The 16,452-nt window shown below is 37.0% G+C and overlaps 1 protein-coding gene across 11 annotated transcripts in view; it reads left to right on the top strand.

Moving 5' to 3' along the window:
* Positions 1–5,355: 5,355 nt before the first annotated feature.
* The window catches only part of LOC104117922 (uncharacterized), a 38,094-nt gene continuing 26,997 nt past the window's right edge, over positions 5,356–16,452 (top strand). For 9 of the 11 annotated variants that reach the window (XR_011408535.1, XR_011408534.1, XR_011408536.1 and 6 more), the window contains exons 1-9: positions 5,356–5,513; positions 5,590–5,727; positions 6,345–6,711; positions 6,848–6,937; positions 7,026–7,116; positions 7,617–7,674; positions 10,214–10,257; positions 15,795–15,965; positions 16,074–16,172. Coding sequence is in view for 8 of the 11 variants with exons in the window: in XM_070177301.1 (XP_070033402.1) it covers positions 5,593–5,727; positions 6,345–6,711; positions 6,848–6,937; positions 7,026–7,116; positions 7,617–7,674; positions 10,214–10,257; positions 15,795–15,965; positions 16,074–16,172 (1,055 nt within the window). In the remaining 3 variants the exon portion in view is untranslated. Of the gene's footprint in view, positions 5,514–5,589; positions 5,728–6,344; positions 6,712–6,847; positions 6,938–7,025; positions 7,117–7,616; positions 7,675–10,213; positions 10,258–15,763; positions 15,966–16,073; positions 16,173–16,452 lie in introns of all 11 variants that reach the window. The other 2 variants (XM_070177302.1, XM_033661720.2) reach the window with 2 other exon arrangements.

Below are 16,452 nucleotides of genomic sequence, written 5' to 3'. Positions count from 1 at the left end.
AGTCACTCACCTCGCTCCAATATTTAATACGCAGCGAATACGCACTGAACAACTCGCGCTCCACCAGTACATGAATATTTAAAAGAACTAACCAAGTGATTCCTTTTTCTTGCACACTACATCCACAACAAGTATCAAACCTGAATCATCCCAAGATCCTTACATACCCATAAGGTGCAATACATCATACACCCAACCGATCTCTTGTTCAAAATCATCCTAGAAGTCATCCTTTTCAAGCCATAGCTAACGCACAAGTGTACCTTAGTCCAGAAACTGATATAACACATGATCATGCAATCTGATCATCGATAGCAGACTCTCCCACTTGGTTCGAAGCCATAGAACACATAGTCTATAACCTATAGTACTCTTCCTTTATAGCTGCCCCGATCCTATACTGTTAATTAACTAAATACTTCATAAACTTATGTAACACTGGTCATAAAACATTATAAAGACTTTGCCAAGTGCATATTCACCCTTGTGATAGTCGTGCGAACTTCCTCAAGCCCTCCGAAATAGTAGTAGTATGCATTTTTCTTAATAGAAGCCTCATATGAATTACAAAACCTCAAATCTTCTCGCATGAGATAACCCACCTACTTAGCCCCCCGGCCTATATCTCTCTATGGACCTACTACAGTCACAACCGATATGCACACAATCCTCCTGAGTCTATACTCGTCAACCATATATAAGAAACTGCTTCGTCCCAAAAATGAACAACTGAAGGATCTACTAACACATCTATATCTAAGCCTAGACAACACATCGAGTCGATAATCAAGCATCTATAACCCCCGTAGTGAACAAACAAATACGATAGACACGATCCACCGTAATAGATACCCCAACAGGTATAGACACATAGACAGAAGTATCTAGAGAATCACGAGTCATAACCAAATATGAAGTAAAATAAGACGACACATACGAATATGATCAATATATGTCTACGAGCCAACAATCCAATCAAGACTCGATTTGTCGTCCTAAACAGCATGGACAGTAATTTACGCAATTCTTGAATATCCGGTTGTCCATATGAGAATTTGAGAACTAAATCTTGACTAAATCCTTCTTCCTTTGTGTATTGATCAACTTCATCCCTCGTAAGTTTGATAGTTGGAATTTCATGACTAAAATTAATAGGTTTCTACTTGGTTTTTGTTGATTTTTGGACTGTTTGTGTTATTGTTAGTTGCATAGCATAAGATGCCGGCTAAGGTTTAACTCTCCCACATCCAAAGACTGGGGAGAGGCGTTGGCAGCCATGGCTGCCTAGTTCTCCTCCATGTCACTTAGACGGAGATGAGAGGGCATCTTTGTTTGGTTTTTTTTAGCGTATATGGTATTACTTATTGTTTTTATATACAACAACAACAACAAAATCAGTGAATTCTCACAAGTGTGGTCTGGGGAAGGTAAAGTATACACAGACTTTACCCCTGTCCTAGGAGGGTAGAGAGGCTGTTTCTGATAGACCCTCGGCTAGAGAGCAGATGAAAGTAAGAATAGGCCACAAGCAGTAACAACGACGGAAGGAAATTAATAAAATCAAAGCGAAAGACATCAATCAAATAGTAGGTAAATATAGCAATCTACGAGTAAAAGGGATACCATACTAATACTAATGCTACCGGTCTGAGAAAGAAAGAGCAAAACGCTCGACTACCTACTATCCTTTTACCTTATTTCTCGATTTCCACACCCTCCTATCAAGGGACATGTCCTTCCAGTTGTACCATGTCTTGCCTAATCACCTCTCTCAAATACTTCTTTGGCCTACCTCTACCCCTCATCACACCCCTATGGCCAACCTCTCACACCTTCGAACTGGGGCATCAATGCTTCTCCTCTTTACATGCCCGAACCATCTCCGCGTCGCCTCTCGCATCTTATCCTCCATGGGGCCACTCCCACTTTTTTCTAAATAACTTTATTCCTAATCTTATCAAATCTTGTATGCCTGCACATCCATCTCAACATTCTCATTTCAGCTACTTTTATCTTCTGAACACGAGAGTTCTTGACTGGCCAACACTCTGCCCCATACAACATAGTCAGTCTAACCACCACTTTATAGAACTTACCTTTAAGTGTAAGTGGCACATTCTTATCACACAGAACACCAGAAAGCGAGCCTCCATTTCATACACCCTGCTCCGATACGCTGTGTGACATCCTTATCGATCTCCCTATTTCATTGTATTACTGGCCCAAGGTACCTGAAACTTCCTCTCTTGGGAATGACTTGTGTATCGAGCCTCACCTCTATCTCGTCTTCCATTATTTTATATGATGATTTAAATATTTTTAAAATATTAGTCATTCCGTATAAATTAAAAATCTACTTCGTTTAATCATATGTAAAAGAAGAGATCTATTTATAGTGAGACTATTTAAAAGAAGAATAGGAGAAGGAGAATAAAAATACGATAGAAATAAAATAAATAAATAAAGGATGTTAGAAATAAAAAAGAAAAAAAAAGTTAAATTAATGAAGGATAATTTAGAAAATATAAATTTATAATAAGAATACTTTTTCTTAAAATAATTAATTTCTGCTTCTGCTTTTGCTTCTTGGAAGAAGCTAGAATTTGTAGCTTCTTCCTGATGAAAAATAAGTATAAACTGCTGAAGCAAACGGTCAGCATCACTTTCATATAATATAGACAATAAACAATACATAATCACAAATTTTAATCGAACATAAAATCGGTATTTATCTCTTGAAGCGTGACCGCGATCGCAAAAATACCTTCAAGCATGAGCAAAAATATCCATGAGAACATCCTCCAGTTCTATGGTCTTCTATTGTTACTCAAATAATACTAGAAATTGCGAAATCGTGTGGGCGAATTTTCTTCGTGTAGTAAATTCATAGCCTCCTTATGGAATAAGACCCCTTTATATAGCCACATATTTTAGGGTTTAAAATATTTTCCTAAACATGTTGGGTCTTCCTTTTCCACCAAGATATATGATTCTATTTAATTCCTAATTATTCAGGCACAACAAGGACCATATAAATTTTAATTAATGAGGCTTCCTATTACAGACTTAGTTCGAGATATTTGAATTAATATTACCATAATAAATTACGAATTACTCCACTAAAGATTCGTAATTGCACTCCTCAGTTCAATTTTAAAGTTCTTCCACTAGACCTTATTTAACTCCTCATGTTAAGATTCAGATACTAATCAAATAAATTAAATTACTGACAATTTAATTCATTGATTATTTTCTTTAGACATTTGCTTAACTTATTTCATGTGACAGATGCAAAATATACGTGCAGGATTTACACATTAAAACGTATAAGCTTTCATAAATGTGCATGATCAATCTCTAGTCCGAGACATGAATTTAATCAACTAACTATTACTTCACCAATGCATATGATTATTGTCCAATTTATCAGGCATAGTGACCCACAAAAGAATCTCGCCTTTTAATAAATCAAACAATAAATAATATACACAACTAATAATAATTATATCTGGATTAAGAGTAAAGTACATTTAATAGACTAGAGACTTATTTTATGAAGTCTGTATAGAATACTTGTCTCTACTTGGTCCGTTCGATACATATAAAATAAACTAGCATAAGAAGTCGGAATTATACTATTCCATAATCAAGATAAATTTTATTTAATCTTGTGATACAATCATTCAGATGGTTTGGCCAATTTCATCTTAGATTTTGAATATAACCTTTATACTTATAAGGTGATTTAATCTTTCGTGTATAAGCTAAACTCTATACACTAAATCATTTACTATATAAGTAAAGGACATAGATGAATACATAATCTTTTAAATCTTTATTAAAATTGAATAAATAATTTTTTCATAATAAATAGTATACCCAAATCTATGATTAATTGTATATACCCCAACACTTCCCAAAAACAGAAAAACTGGTAATGGTGCTGCTCAAAAGCACTTCTCCATTTTGGCCAAACATATCAAATTTTCAGAAAAGTATTTTTTCTAACAAAAAAGTACTTTTAACCTCCCAGTAACTCGGCCAAACAGGCTCTTAGATTTGCATTAATATAAAAGCCACATATTTTACAAATCTTGAATGACATTAAGCACCAATCAATTACCAAAAGTGCAATGGAAAATGGCGCGAGGAGTTAGAGAATAAATTGAGTTTTTAGTTTTTCAAATTTGCATAAATTTTAATATTGGTCATTGTGATTTTTGGTTAAACACAATTAATCTTAAATTAATTGATATGTATATTTTATCCCTTAAATGTGTATCTTTACAAATTTAAAGAATTATTAAGTGTTAAATTATTTAATTACTAATATGTTATATTAAATTTATACTATTACTCCTTTTTAAGATCTATATTATTTTAATAAAAGTTTATAATATCACATATTTCCTATATAGAGAGACAAAAAATATTCATTTTATTTATATAAATATTAGTATTTGTTTTTTTTACAGAATTATAGATTAAAAATATACTTAATCAAATATTACAAGGATTGAAATCAGAATTATCAATAACAACTGAAAGACCATCAGTACAATTATCTCTTTTATTCAAGTCTAATATCTAAATTTATTCCTAATCTGTCATTTTCTTAAAAGGAATTCGATAAATGATGTCTTCCTGCAAAAAAAAAAAGTAACACAAGCAATACTTGGGAAATAAATCAAACGACCGAATGTCAATCTTGCAACCGCAAACCAGTCGCAAATAGCGAACTGACTTGACATATTTTACACTGTCATTTTTGTGTATTTCAAATAGACTATTTGCTTGTTTGGCTAATCTTTTAAAAGCTTACTTTAAAAATACTTTTTCTTAATTTTTTTTTAAAATTATGTTTTTAAACATTTAAAAAATAATAATTTTTATTTGACTAATCAATTTAAAAAATATTTTTACCAACATTAGGCAGCAATTTGTGCAAGCTTTCAAAAGTGTTTTAGGAAAAAAATATTTTTCTTAGCTTCTCAAAAATAACTTCTTCTACTAAAAAAATACTTATTTTTTTCTTAGAAGTTATTTTTGTTTAAAAAAAAAGCACCATTGACTTCTCAAAAACTTCGCCAAACAAGCTACCTATAATATATTTTTGTGGAGACACGTGGGTTTGACTCAAAGCCAGAAATAGAATTTAAAGTGCATGAATTCTAAATTTTAAAAAAGGATCGTGCCCTAAAGCTAATATACAATAAGAAGTAAACTAAAGAATATTTTTAAAAAGGAAAAAGTTTATGTTTTGCTTATTAAAAAGGAAAAATGGTAATTCTAACGGAATCTTTCAATACAAAAATAGCCATTACGTCTGCCCAGTATTAACTATTAATAATGGAAAATTTTGTGTCAGGATTAAATCTCTACCCTTTGGAAACTCGGAAGTTTGTTTGACTGAACAGAGTGGCATTGGCAAGCAGAAGCAGCAGTATATAAATATTTCATTTAGAGATTCCTCTCCCCATTCCTCTCTACCCCCTAGCTCCTCTCCACATCAGGTAAGACTTTTTTTCAGAAAACCAAGATTTTTACTGTGTTAAGCAAATTTCGGGTTTTTTACTGGTTTTATAACAGATTATGGGGATTATAAAAGATGGTTCAGTATCAGGAATTTTACCCAGTAACAAGGTCTTTGCTGTTCATTACCCTGCTTACCCTTCTTCAATGGAACGTGCCATTGAGACTCTTGGCGGCATTCAAGGCATTGTCAAGGTATTACACATTTTGTTGTATGTACAACTTTTGCAAAATTACCCGCATTGGAATTTGAAACTTCAATTCTTAGTCACATTCTGTGCTATTATGAGTACCTTTTCTTTTAATTCTTTTTCAGTCAAGGAAGAGCAAGTTCATTTAGTAGTTCCACTTGTCTAATTCACTTTCCGGGAGCAGTGAGAACTTAGGTGTCCTTTTTCACCTGGTGATGGTGGAAATTTGAAAACATTCCTAACTGCTTTAGCCCAATAAAAGAAAAAAAGGACTGAGCCTGCCTCTATAAAGTTACTCAGCTGGTGGTACTAATGGTGCATGTCATAATGGATTCCTTTGAGATTGCTCATTAAAATATTGTTTCAAATTCTATTCCGCTTGCTACCCTTTTTCATTAAAAAAAGTTGAAAATTGATGTAAGTAGTCGTAGGTTTCATGCATTAAGAATGTAACTCATGAGTAGTGGAAATTTACTCCAAAAGAAGCACTTTATGGAGCACCCTGATGTTTGTGAACTAATATTTATACTAATGGCTGGCTAATTGGCTTTATAGACATGTGGTAATTGATGTCAATTAATCTTAGAATCTGATTGTTGCTCACACTCATTGTAATTTCAGGCTCGAACTTCACAGTCAAATAAGCTGGAGCTCCATTTCCGGCCAGAAGATCCTTATTCACACCCTGCCTTTGGGGAGCTTAGGCATAGAAATAATTTCCTGTTGAAAATATCCAAGACTAAAGTAAGGGATGTCGAAACCGCTGACAATAGTTGTGGAATATCGATGCAATCTTCAGGGAGTCCTGTTAATTGTGAACAAGAAATTTCTCGTGTTGAACATTCGTTAGCTGCAGAAAAGGTGAATGAGTCTAGATGGTTATCTGCTGGTGCTTCAAAAGAATTTGAAGTGCAGAATACTACAAAATTGCAGGTGCATCTCTCAGCTAATATTGTTTCTCATGTTGCTGAAGCTTATCATTTTAATGGTGAGAACTAATTTTTAATGTTAGACCACTTCATGTTCCCCAGTTTGTCTTTCTGCTTTTCTTTGAGCACATATTAACTTTATAATTTCTTGTTCCCCTTTTTTCTTCTGTGTGCACAATTGTGCTGCTTTCAAAGGAATGGTAGACTATCAGCATGTTCTTGCCGTTCATGCTGATGTTGCTAGAAGAAAAAAAAGACAGTGGGCAGAGGTGGAACCTAAATTTGGTCAGCCATTCTCTCATTATTCCAGCAATTTCAAAATGTGGGAAATCCTCTGTTCCAATACCTAATTTCTTTAGTTTACTGCTTGTAGAGAAGGGAGGTCTTATGGATGTCGATCAGGAGGATTTGATGATTTTACTACCTCCTCTGTTTTCCTTAAAAGATATGCCTGAGAATATTGTGTAAGATGCTCTGGCTTGTTAATCTGTTCTTACAGTTTTAACTAACTTTAGATATTGTATACCTATGCACACATTCTTGTTGCACCATGGTTTTAGCAATCCACCACTTCTTACCCTCTCTGTTATGTGTCTCTGTCTGTCTGTCTCTCTCTCTCAGTTGCTGTTGGTGGAAAAGTTTCTGCTTTTTCTTCTGTTCCTCCTGTATGCTCTGTTGTCTCCTACGTTATATGGACTTGGGTATGGGTATGTATTTGCTGCGGGCATAAGTATCCGTTGTGGGTAGATTCAACTTTTATCATGATTTTAGTGTATTTTGAGGATTTGCACGTATTACGCATAACAACTGATCGACACAGAGGCAAACGAAGAGTCCATGTAATGTTAGTTGTCTCACCACAATAGGTTATGTGATGCAGACCACTTTCCTTGTCTAAGTTAAAGCATTCTCTTTAAGAGAGGTATCTTCCTATTTGTAAATTTCAAACTTTTTGTAATTGCAGATTAAAATCACTTGCACCAAAAAGAAAACAAGAGGTGCTTTACCGGCAAAATTGGGAGGTAATTTTTTCTGCCGGCATGGAGGAATTTTCTCTTGTTTTAAATTCTTTATTTTCAGTCAAATATTTTCTGCAATTTTATTTTAATCTTTCAATCAATTTAACAAGAACACTGCAGATCTTTTGTCATGCTGCCTAGGCAGTAATACATTACTGAACAAGGAAAGCGTGTCTTCAAATTTCCATGTTTGAGTAATTTAGGGATCTGGATTACCTTTGAAGTATTCTCTTATCCTGTGTCTCCAGTCTAATGGGAATATAATTTTTTTTCCCTAGTGATATCTAGCTCTTGTTAGTAGGTCATTATTGATCTTCTGCATGTTGCAAGAACCATAATAGGTTAGATCCGTCTAATCTATATGTTAAATTGTCTCCACTCTTAATTCTAGCACTAATCTTACGGCAATAAACAACCGATCAATGCTGTAAAGTAGTTTACTCAATAGTATATTAGTATGAAACCGATGTAAATTCAGTTAACTGTTCTTTCTCAAAAAGAAAAAAAAAATCAGTTAAATGTTAGTGCTGATTTGAAATTAAAGCGTAAAAATGGATCTTTGGTACTTGATACTAAGTGGTGTCCAGGCTTGTGTGTGCCTCAATCAATTCACCTAGTACCTGCTAACTCCCACCATGGGTAACTCTACCCACTAGGGAACAGATGGGAAGAAATTATTCTTTTTGTCTCTGCCGAGATTTGGACCTGTGGTCTCCCAAATGTTTGATTTCTTCCGTAACACTTCGGCAGAGCTCCTTTTGTTTCGCATACTAACTGATATACCAAGATTCCTCTTTTGTACTGCGAATACTTACTCATGTACTTTATATGTAAGTCACATTTGCTCATGTAAAGAAAAATAAAGATATTAACCGGAAACAACACAATTTGTCATGAAAAGGAATTCAAATGCATTTTTCCAAATAGTTGAACCGAATATAAGTTAATCTGACACAATGGAAGACACCAGGGTGCGGCCCTTTCCCGGACCCTGCGTGAACGCAGATGCTTTGTGCACTGGGCTGCCCTTTTTTTTTCAATGGAAGAAATATAATTTTTCCCCAATAATGTTTGCTAACCTTGATGAGAAAGCTTCCAGTTCTTTTCTATATACTGAAACTAATCATGAGATATATGTAGAATTATGAAGATTGCAAGAGGGATGAGCACAAGTTAGCTGCAGATTCTTGATCCTCTTTAAGAACTTTTTTTTGATCAAGTAGACCAAAAAGAAGAAAAACCTAAACGAAAATATGAATCCCTGCAAAAGTCACCTAATCATCAATACAACAAGAAATTTCATGGGTGCACCAAAAGAAAATGAGGGATCGGATGCTACTCCTCAGCTGAGTAAAGCTCATCTCTACCCCTTCAAAAGCTCTTCTATTTGTCTCTCTCCAAACGACCCACATGATTGCAAGTGGAGCAACATTTTATGCCTTGCGCCTTCTCCTCCCTCTCCCACTCTTCCAGCTAGACATCAGTTCTTTTTACAGTTCTTGGCATCACGTATGAGGCACCAAACCAACTACACATATCCCCCATCACTACTGGACTGCAATGTAGAAGAACGTGATCCACATCTTCACCTGCCTCCTTACACATGTAGCACCAATTGACGCAAACAACCTTCCGCTTTCTGAGATTTTCGGCCGTCAAGATCGCCCCTCTGGCTGCTAATCAAGTAAGCACACCTTCCTAGGCACCTTAGGAATCCAGATCGAATTATATGGAAAGGCGTCCTCCTCCCTAACCAAGAACTTTTCATAGAAAGACTTAATAGAGAACACTTTGTTATTCCCCAAATCCCACCTGAAAGTATCATGGCTATCTAATAACGTACCTTGCTTATGAAGTAAAACTAGCTATCTTTGGAACTCAGTCACCTCCCAATTGTGGAAATCCCTTCTGAATTTCAAATCCCAAAAAACCTCTTCACCTTGTACCACCGAATTTGTTGGACTGTCAGCCCCTTTTAACATGAAACCCTGTAAATGCTCGGGAATTCCTCTTTCAACATGTTATCCCCACATCATTTACGCCCTCTAAAACTAACTCTCCTCCCATCACCTACCCTGAGTGATATATTGTCACTAAATTCTACACAGACCTTCATAATATTCCTCCATAACCCACACCCATAAGGCATATTGACATCTTTAGTTCTCTTTAAGAACTTTTAGTGGCTTCATGAACAATGCTAGATAATCAATTTCACTTACTTATACTCATTGATCCATTTATTGCTGCTCTATACACAACATAAGGGTAGTCAGTTTCACCTTGTTGTGTCTTTTTTCTCTATGTATTGACTGATTTTTTTGGATGTTTCAATTGTTTTTTCAACTCTTTCTTATTTGTCTGCTTACGTGATGAGGCCATTATGAATTATTTTATTCTACCTTATTTTATCTTCACTTCCCTTAGCATTTCCAGAGCTGCATACTTGACATACTCCATATTCTTTTACTTGACATGCTCCATATGTTCTTCGATCACACTAATATTTTACTGATGAATTTTTATTTATTTTTCAATGTAGAGGGAGATGGAGCAGAGTCTTAACCTTGATGTTAATATCAAAGATATCCTTAAGTGTCTGAGCAGTGCATCAGTATTAGTTCCGTGTCTGTTGTTAGACTCTGATAATTTCTTCTCCACCTTTCCATTTTAATGCATCTAGAACAACCCTTGCTCATAGAAGCACTTTCCATGACCTATATAAGGGAGATCTCAAAGCTTTTTTCAACTTTGATTATTTCTTTTGGGATGAGAAGAAACAACTTTATTCATCAATACAAGTAGGATTAATGAGGATTGAAACGGTATCTTGGAGTTACAATACATAGAAAATAGAAGCTCGTGAAAGTACCTTCCAATCTCCTTGAAAGTATCTATTAAAGCTAATCCGCTGAAAACTTTTGTTGCCTTATTTTTACCAAAGTGCACCCCGAAAAGGGTACTTTTCCTCTCCCTCCGTAAATTATTGTGATCGATGTTTTTAATGATATTTCAAATATACTGTATATCAATTAGGATCAGAAAAAATTAATTAGGATGATTAGTTTCTGTTAGAATAGTTATGTGAATATATATAATTAGTCTTAGTCCCTTATGTAATAGGAGTAAGTTATGTGTTATGTATAAATATAAATAGGGCTTATTGTAACATAGAAAATAAGCAATAATATTTTCGCCCGTGCTTTCTCACATGGTATCAGAGCATTAGTGAGAAAAGATCGTTGTGCGTCATTCCAACGATATCCAGGAAGAAATAACTCAGTCACCGTACAATTTCTCGGTGACCTAAGTGACTGATTTGCGTCATCTCACGTTTGGTGAGTGTTGTGCACAAACCAACACCACCATTAGACTCAGAAATCTCTGGCGACCAAACCCCAAAAAGATTCTCCAGCAACAGAAGCCCATGTGCCTCCACGCGCCACCAGATCCGCGATTCCACCGGCGCGTCTGTCCCACGCGCCGGCGCGTGCATGCTTCTCCGGCCATTTTTTGGCCAAGCTTCTTCAGGACAGCCTGGTCGCAAGGCAATTCCGAGTCCACCAGTACTATTTCCGACAGATTCCGACAACTTTGGAATTTTCCGGCGAGCTACAGTGTTTTCCGGCATAAAATAGTGCTCTTTTTCTCTGCTGTGAACAGTGTTTTCCAGATATATCTTCAGTTTTCAAGAAGTTACTTTTCACTATTTCAAGTTAACACTACAACTTTTAGTCAAGAATTTGAGAAATTAATTGTAGCGACATGGGATCCAATACTATGAATAGTTGGATGGTTTATTTACTGGATTATATTGAGTTCCTTCAGTATAAAGCTCGTAAACAGACATCTTCAGAGACAGATTCCGTTATTCAAACATGTAATAGCGTGACTTATGTCTCCCAATCTTTATCCTCCGATTCTTGGGTCATTGACTCAGGTGCATCTGATCATATTTCTGGTAACAAATCTCTTTTCACTAGTATTTCGTAATCTTAATCTCTTCCAACAGTCACAATGGCCAATGGGTCTCAAACCATGGCAACTGCAATAGGTCAAACAAGCCCACTTCCTTCCTTACCTTTAGATTCAGTTCTTTATGTTTCCAGTAGTCCTTTTAATCTCATAGCCGTTAGTCGCTTAGCCAAATCACTTAAATGCGCTGTTTTATTTCTTGATGACCTTGTTTTTATACAGGAACGCAGTACGGGGTAATCATTGGTAGCGGGCGTGAATCAAATGGACTTTATTACCTTATCCTTGCTAAATCACATAGACTCACATCTTGTCTTCCTTCAACAACTTGTCCTGTTACTTATTCAACATATTTATTACATAAACGGTTGTGACATCCCAGTTTGTGAAAACGTCAGAAAATGGTACTTGGTTTATCTCACTTGTCCACTCTAGAGTGTGAGTCATGTCAGCTCGGTAAGCATACCCGCTCCTATTTCCCCCGGCGTCTTGATAATAGAGCAGATTCACCTTTTACTTTAGTCCATTCAGATGTTTGGGGTTCTAGTTGAGTCAGTTCTACCTTGGGATTCCGCTACTTTGTCAGTTTCATTGATGATTATTCCAAGTGCACTTGGATATTTTTAATGAAAAAACGGTCTGAGTTGTTTTCTATTTTCTAGACTTTCCACGCTGAAATTCAAAATCAATTTGGGTTTTCTATCCACACATTTCGTAGTGATAATGCTCTAGAATATTTGTCTTCCCTGTTTTAGCAGTTTATGAACTCTCATGGGATTATTCATCAAATATCTTGTCCGCACACATCTCAACAAAATGGGGTAGCTGAAAGAAAGAATAAACATCTTATTGAAATTGCTCGTACCCTACTCATACAATCTCATGTTTCGTTGCGTTTTTGGGGGGATGCAATTCTTACATCTTGCTATCTTATTAATCGTATGCCATCTTCAGCTTTCCAGAATCAAGTTCCATCCTCTGTCGTGTTTCCTCACTTACCTTTGTTCTCTCTTCCATCCCGTGTCTTTGGAAGCACGTGTTTTGTTCATAATCTTACTCCAGGAAAAGATAAGTTAGCTCCTCGTGCTCTTAAGTGCGTATTTCTGGGTTACTCGAGAACGCAAAAGGGGTATCTATGCTATTCTCCTGACCTCCAACGGTACCTTACGTCTGCTGATGTTACATTCTTTGAAATCCAGTCATACTTCACAGGTCAAGGTAATCACTTATATATTTCTGAGGTGCTACCAGTTCCATCTTTTGGAGATTCAGTCACTATCTCTCATTCATCTTCCTCTACAACTCTAGCTCCACCACCTACAGCTCCAGTTGCAGCTCCATCACTTATAGCTCCAGTTCCATCACTTATAGCTCCAGTTCCACCACCTAGTCCAGTTCAACCTTCTGCAGCTCCACCACTCCTGACTTATCATCGTCGTCCGCGCCCAGCATCAGGCCCACCTGATTCACGTCCTGCACCTGACCCTGCTAATACTGTGGACTTGTCTCCTCTTAGTCAACCGATTGCACTACGGAAAGGGTATACGGTCCACATTTAATCCTAATCCCCATTATGTCGGTTTAAGTTACCATCGTTTGTCATCACCCCATTATGCATTTGTATCATCTTTGTCCTCTGTTTCCATCCCTAAGTCTACTGGTGAAGCACTGTCTCATCTAGGATGGCGACAAGTTATGATTGACAAGATGTCTGCTTTACATATGAGTGGTACTTGGGAGCTTGTTCCTCTTCCTTCTGGTAAATCGACTGTTGGTTGTCGTTGGGTGTATGCAGTCAAAATTGGTCCAGATGGCCAGGTTGATCGACTTAAGGCCCGTCTTGTTGCCAAAGGGTATACTCAGATATTTGGGCTTGATTACAGTGATACTTTCTCTCCCGTGGCTAAAATAGCATCAGTCCGCCTTTTTCTATCCATGGCTGCTGTTCGCCATTGGCCTTTCTATCAGTTGGACATTAAGAATGCTTTTCTTCACGGTGACCTTGAAGATGAGGTTTATATGGAGCAACCACCTGGTTTTGTTGTTGAGTGGGAGTCTAGTGGCCTTGTATGTCGGTTGCACCGGTCCCTCTATAGTCTAAAGCAGTCTCATCGAGCCTGGTTTGGTAAGTTCAACAAAGTTATCCAGGAGTTTGGCATGACTCATAGTGAAGCTGATCACTCTGTGTTTTAAATGCCTCAAATCTGTGTATTTATCTGGTCGTTTATGTTGACGATATTGTTATTACCGGCAATGATCAGGATGGTATTACTAAGTTATAGCAACATCTCCTTCAGCGCTTTCAGACCAAGGATCTGGGCAGGTTAAAGTATTTTTTGAGTATTGAGGTTGCTCAGTCTAGCTCAGATATTGTGATCTTACAACGGAAGTATGCCTTAGACATTCTTGAGGAGACAAGAATGACAGGTTGTAGACCTGTTGACACTCCGAATGATCCGAATTCTAAACTTCTGCCAGGACAGGGGGAGCCTCTTAGCGATCCTGCAACATATAGGCGGCTGGTTGGTAAATTAAATTACCTCACAGTGACTAGATCTGACATCATCTTTCCTGTGAGTGTTGTGAGTCAGTTTATGGATTCTCCTTGTGATAGTCATTGGGATGCAGCTATCCGCATTCTTCGCTATATAAAATCAACTCCAGGCAAAGGTTTATTGTTTGAGGATCGAGGCCATGAGCAGATCGTTGGATACTCAGATGCTGATTGGGTAGGATCACCTTCTGATAGACGTTCTACATCTGGATATTGTGTCTTAGTAGGAGGTAATTTGGTGTCTTGGAAGAGCAAGAAATAGAATGTAGTTGCTCGGTCTAGTGCAGAAGCAGTGTATCGAGCAATGGGTATGGCGACATGTGAGCTAATTTGGATCAAACAGTTGTTGAAGGAGTTGAAATTTGGTGAGATCAGCCAGATGAGACTTGTGTGTGATAATCAAGCTGCTCTTCATATTGCATCAAATCCAGTGTTCCATGAGAGAACTAAACACATTGAGATTGACTGTCACTTTGTCAGAGAAAAAATACTCCCGGGAGATATTGCTACAAAGTTTGTAAAGTCGAATGATCAACTTGCAGATATTTTTACCAAGTCCCTCATTGGTTCTCGTATTAGCTACATATGTAACAAGCTCGGTACATATGATTTATATGCACCAGCTTGAGAGGGAATGTTAGAATAGTTATGTGAAATGTATGTAATTAGTCTTAGTCCCTTATGTAATAGGAGTAAGTTATGTGTTATGTATACATATAAATAGGGCTTATTGTAACATAGAAAATAAGCAATAATATTTTCTCCCGTGCTTTCTCACAGTTTTCTGTAATTATGCAATTCTTGATTTGCTTTCCTAGTTTAGAACATGTATGCTTTACTATTTTAAAACTCTATAGCTTGAGGGAATAATCAAACAAGATTAGTAGACACTGTATAGTAATCTGTGACATATACATGAGAGAGATCCTGTTGTCATGGAATTGTCCGGCAACTAAATGCATCTGTTCGAGGTTACTATACTTTCTAGGGACATTGTGCGTGTAGGAGTACCACCAGTAGACTCATAACTTCCTGCAACCCTAGCCAAGAAAGCCCACTACCATAGGGCCCTCCATGCGTGGCATATGCCTGCGCTGGTGCATGCAGGCTTTTCCAGCCACATCCCAACCACGGTTTTCACTCTCGGGGGGTCGCGTCTTGAATTCGACTCCGCCCGCCCAGGTTTCAGCTTGTTCTGTTGCTACAACGAGGACAAGTTTCGCTGTTTCGCCGAGATCAGCATTTTTTTCTTCTTTTATGCACTGGTCAGGCATCCTCTATTGTTGAAGTGCAGCGAATGGGAAAATAAGCCCTCGTACTTCATGTTTTAAGGATGGAAGAGTTTGCTGGCTTGGTAAAATCGTGGTGGGAGTCATCAGCAAATTATAATTGGGAAGCTGTTTCATTACTAACTCTGCTGCCACTCATTAATTGCACTTTTCTTCATCCCTGAAGAGAAGTCTACTGAAGATTATATTATCTTGAAAAGACGGATACTTGACATCTTATTCAACAAAGACAAACACAACAATAAAGTCACTCTGCAGTATGATGGTATTGCAGCTTCCTGGTTGTTCTGCTTAACATTCATACAGATTCCTAAACCAGTGGATTGGGAAAAGCACATACTTCAGGGCTCAGAAGATTGGAGACGGCAGAAGGTGGTATCTGAATTGTTTGAAGAGCGTCAAATATGGGTCAAAGAGTCATTAGCTGAGCGCTTGCGTGATGGGGGTCTGAAGCTTGGAGAGAGCAGGATCAAAAGGTAGCATATGAAATTCTTATACAGTCTTCACTTCTATTAGTTGGATTAAGTCTTGGAAATGATACTGTTCATAGTATAAATTTTTGGTCTATCTCCGTCATTATGCAGGCTTCTCTTTAGAGTAGCATATTACTTTTCGAGTGGGCCTTTCCGTAGATTCTGGATAAGGAAAGGTTATGATCCTCGGAAGGATCCTGAATCCCGCATGTAAGAATGAAACAGTAATCTTTTCTTGTAATCTTTAACTGCTACTTATCAAAGAAATGTTTTCCTTGTGAATTTCACTTAGTTATATGTATTCACTAATGATGCTTTCTGAACTTTGTCCCCCTTGTCCCTGATTTATTAGAGTTTTTGTCTCATATGTCATCGAAAATGTATCTTTCCACTTGCTTGTTAATAGTTCTGTTGTATATACCCATGCAAACCTTGGGAAATCAGTAAATTTTTGCTTTAAGAGGTGGCATCTGCAGTTGAGAGAGAGGTT

Source organism: Nicotiana tomentosiformis, chromosome 6, assembly GCF_000390325.3.
Source record: "Nicotiana tomentosiformis chromosome 6, ASM39032v3, whole genome shotgun sequence".
Classification (NCBI taxonomy): Eukaryota; Viridiplantae; Streptophyta; class Magnoliopsida; order Solanales; family Solanaceae; genus Nicotiana; species Nicotiana tomentosiformis.
This window is presented reverse-complemented; position numbering and strand designations above follow the sequence as displayed.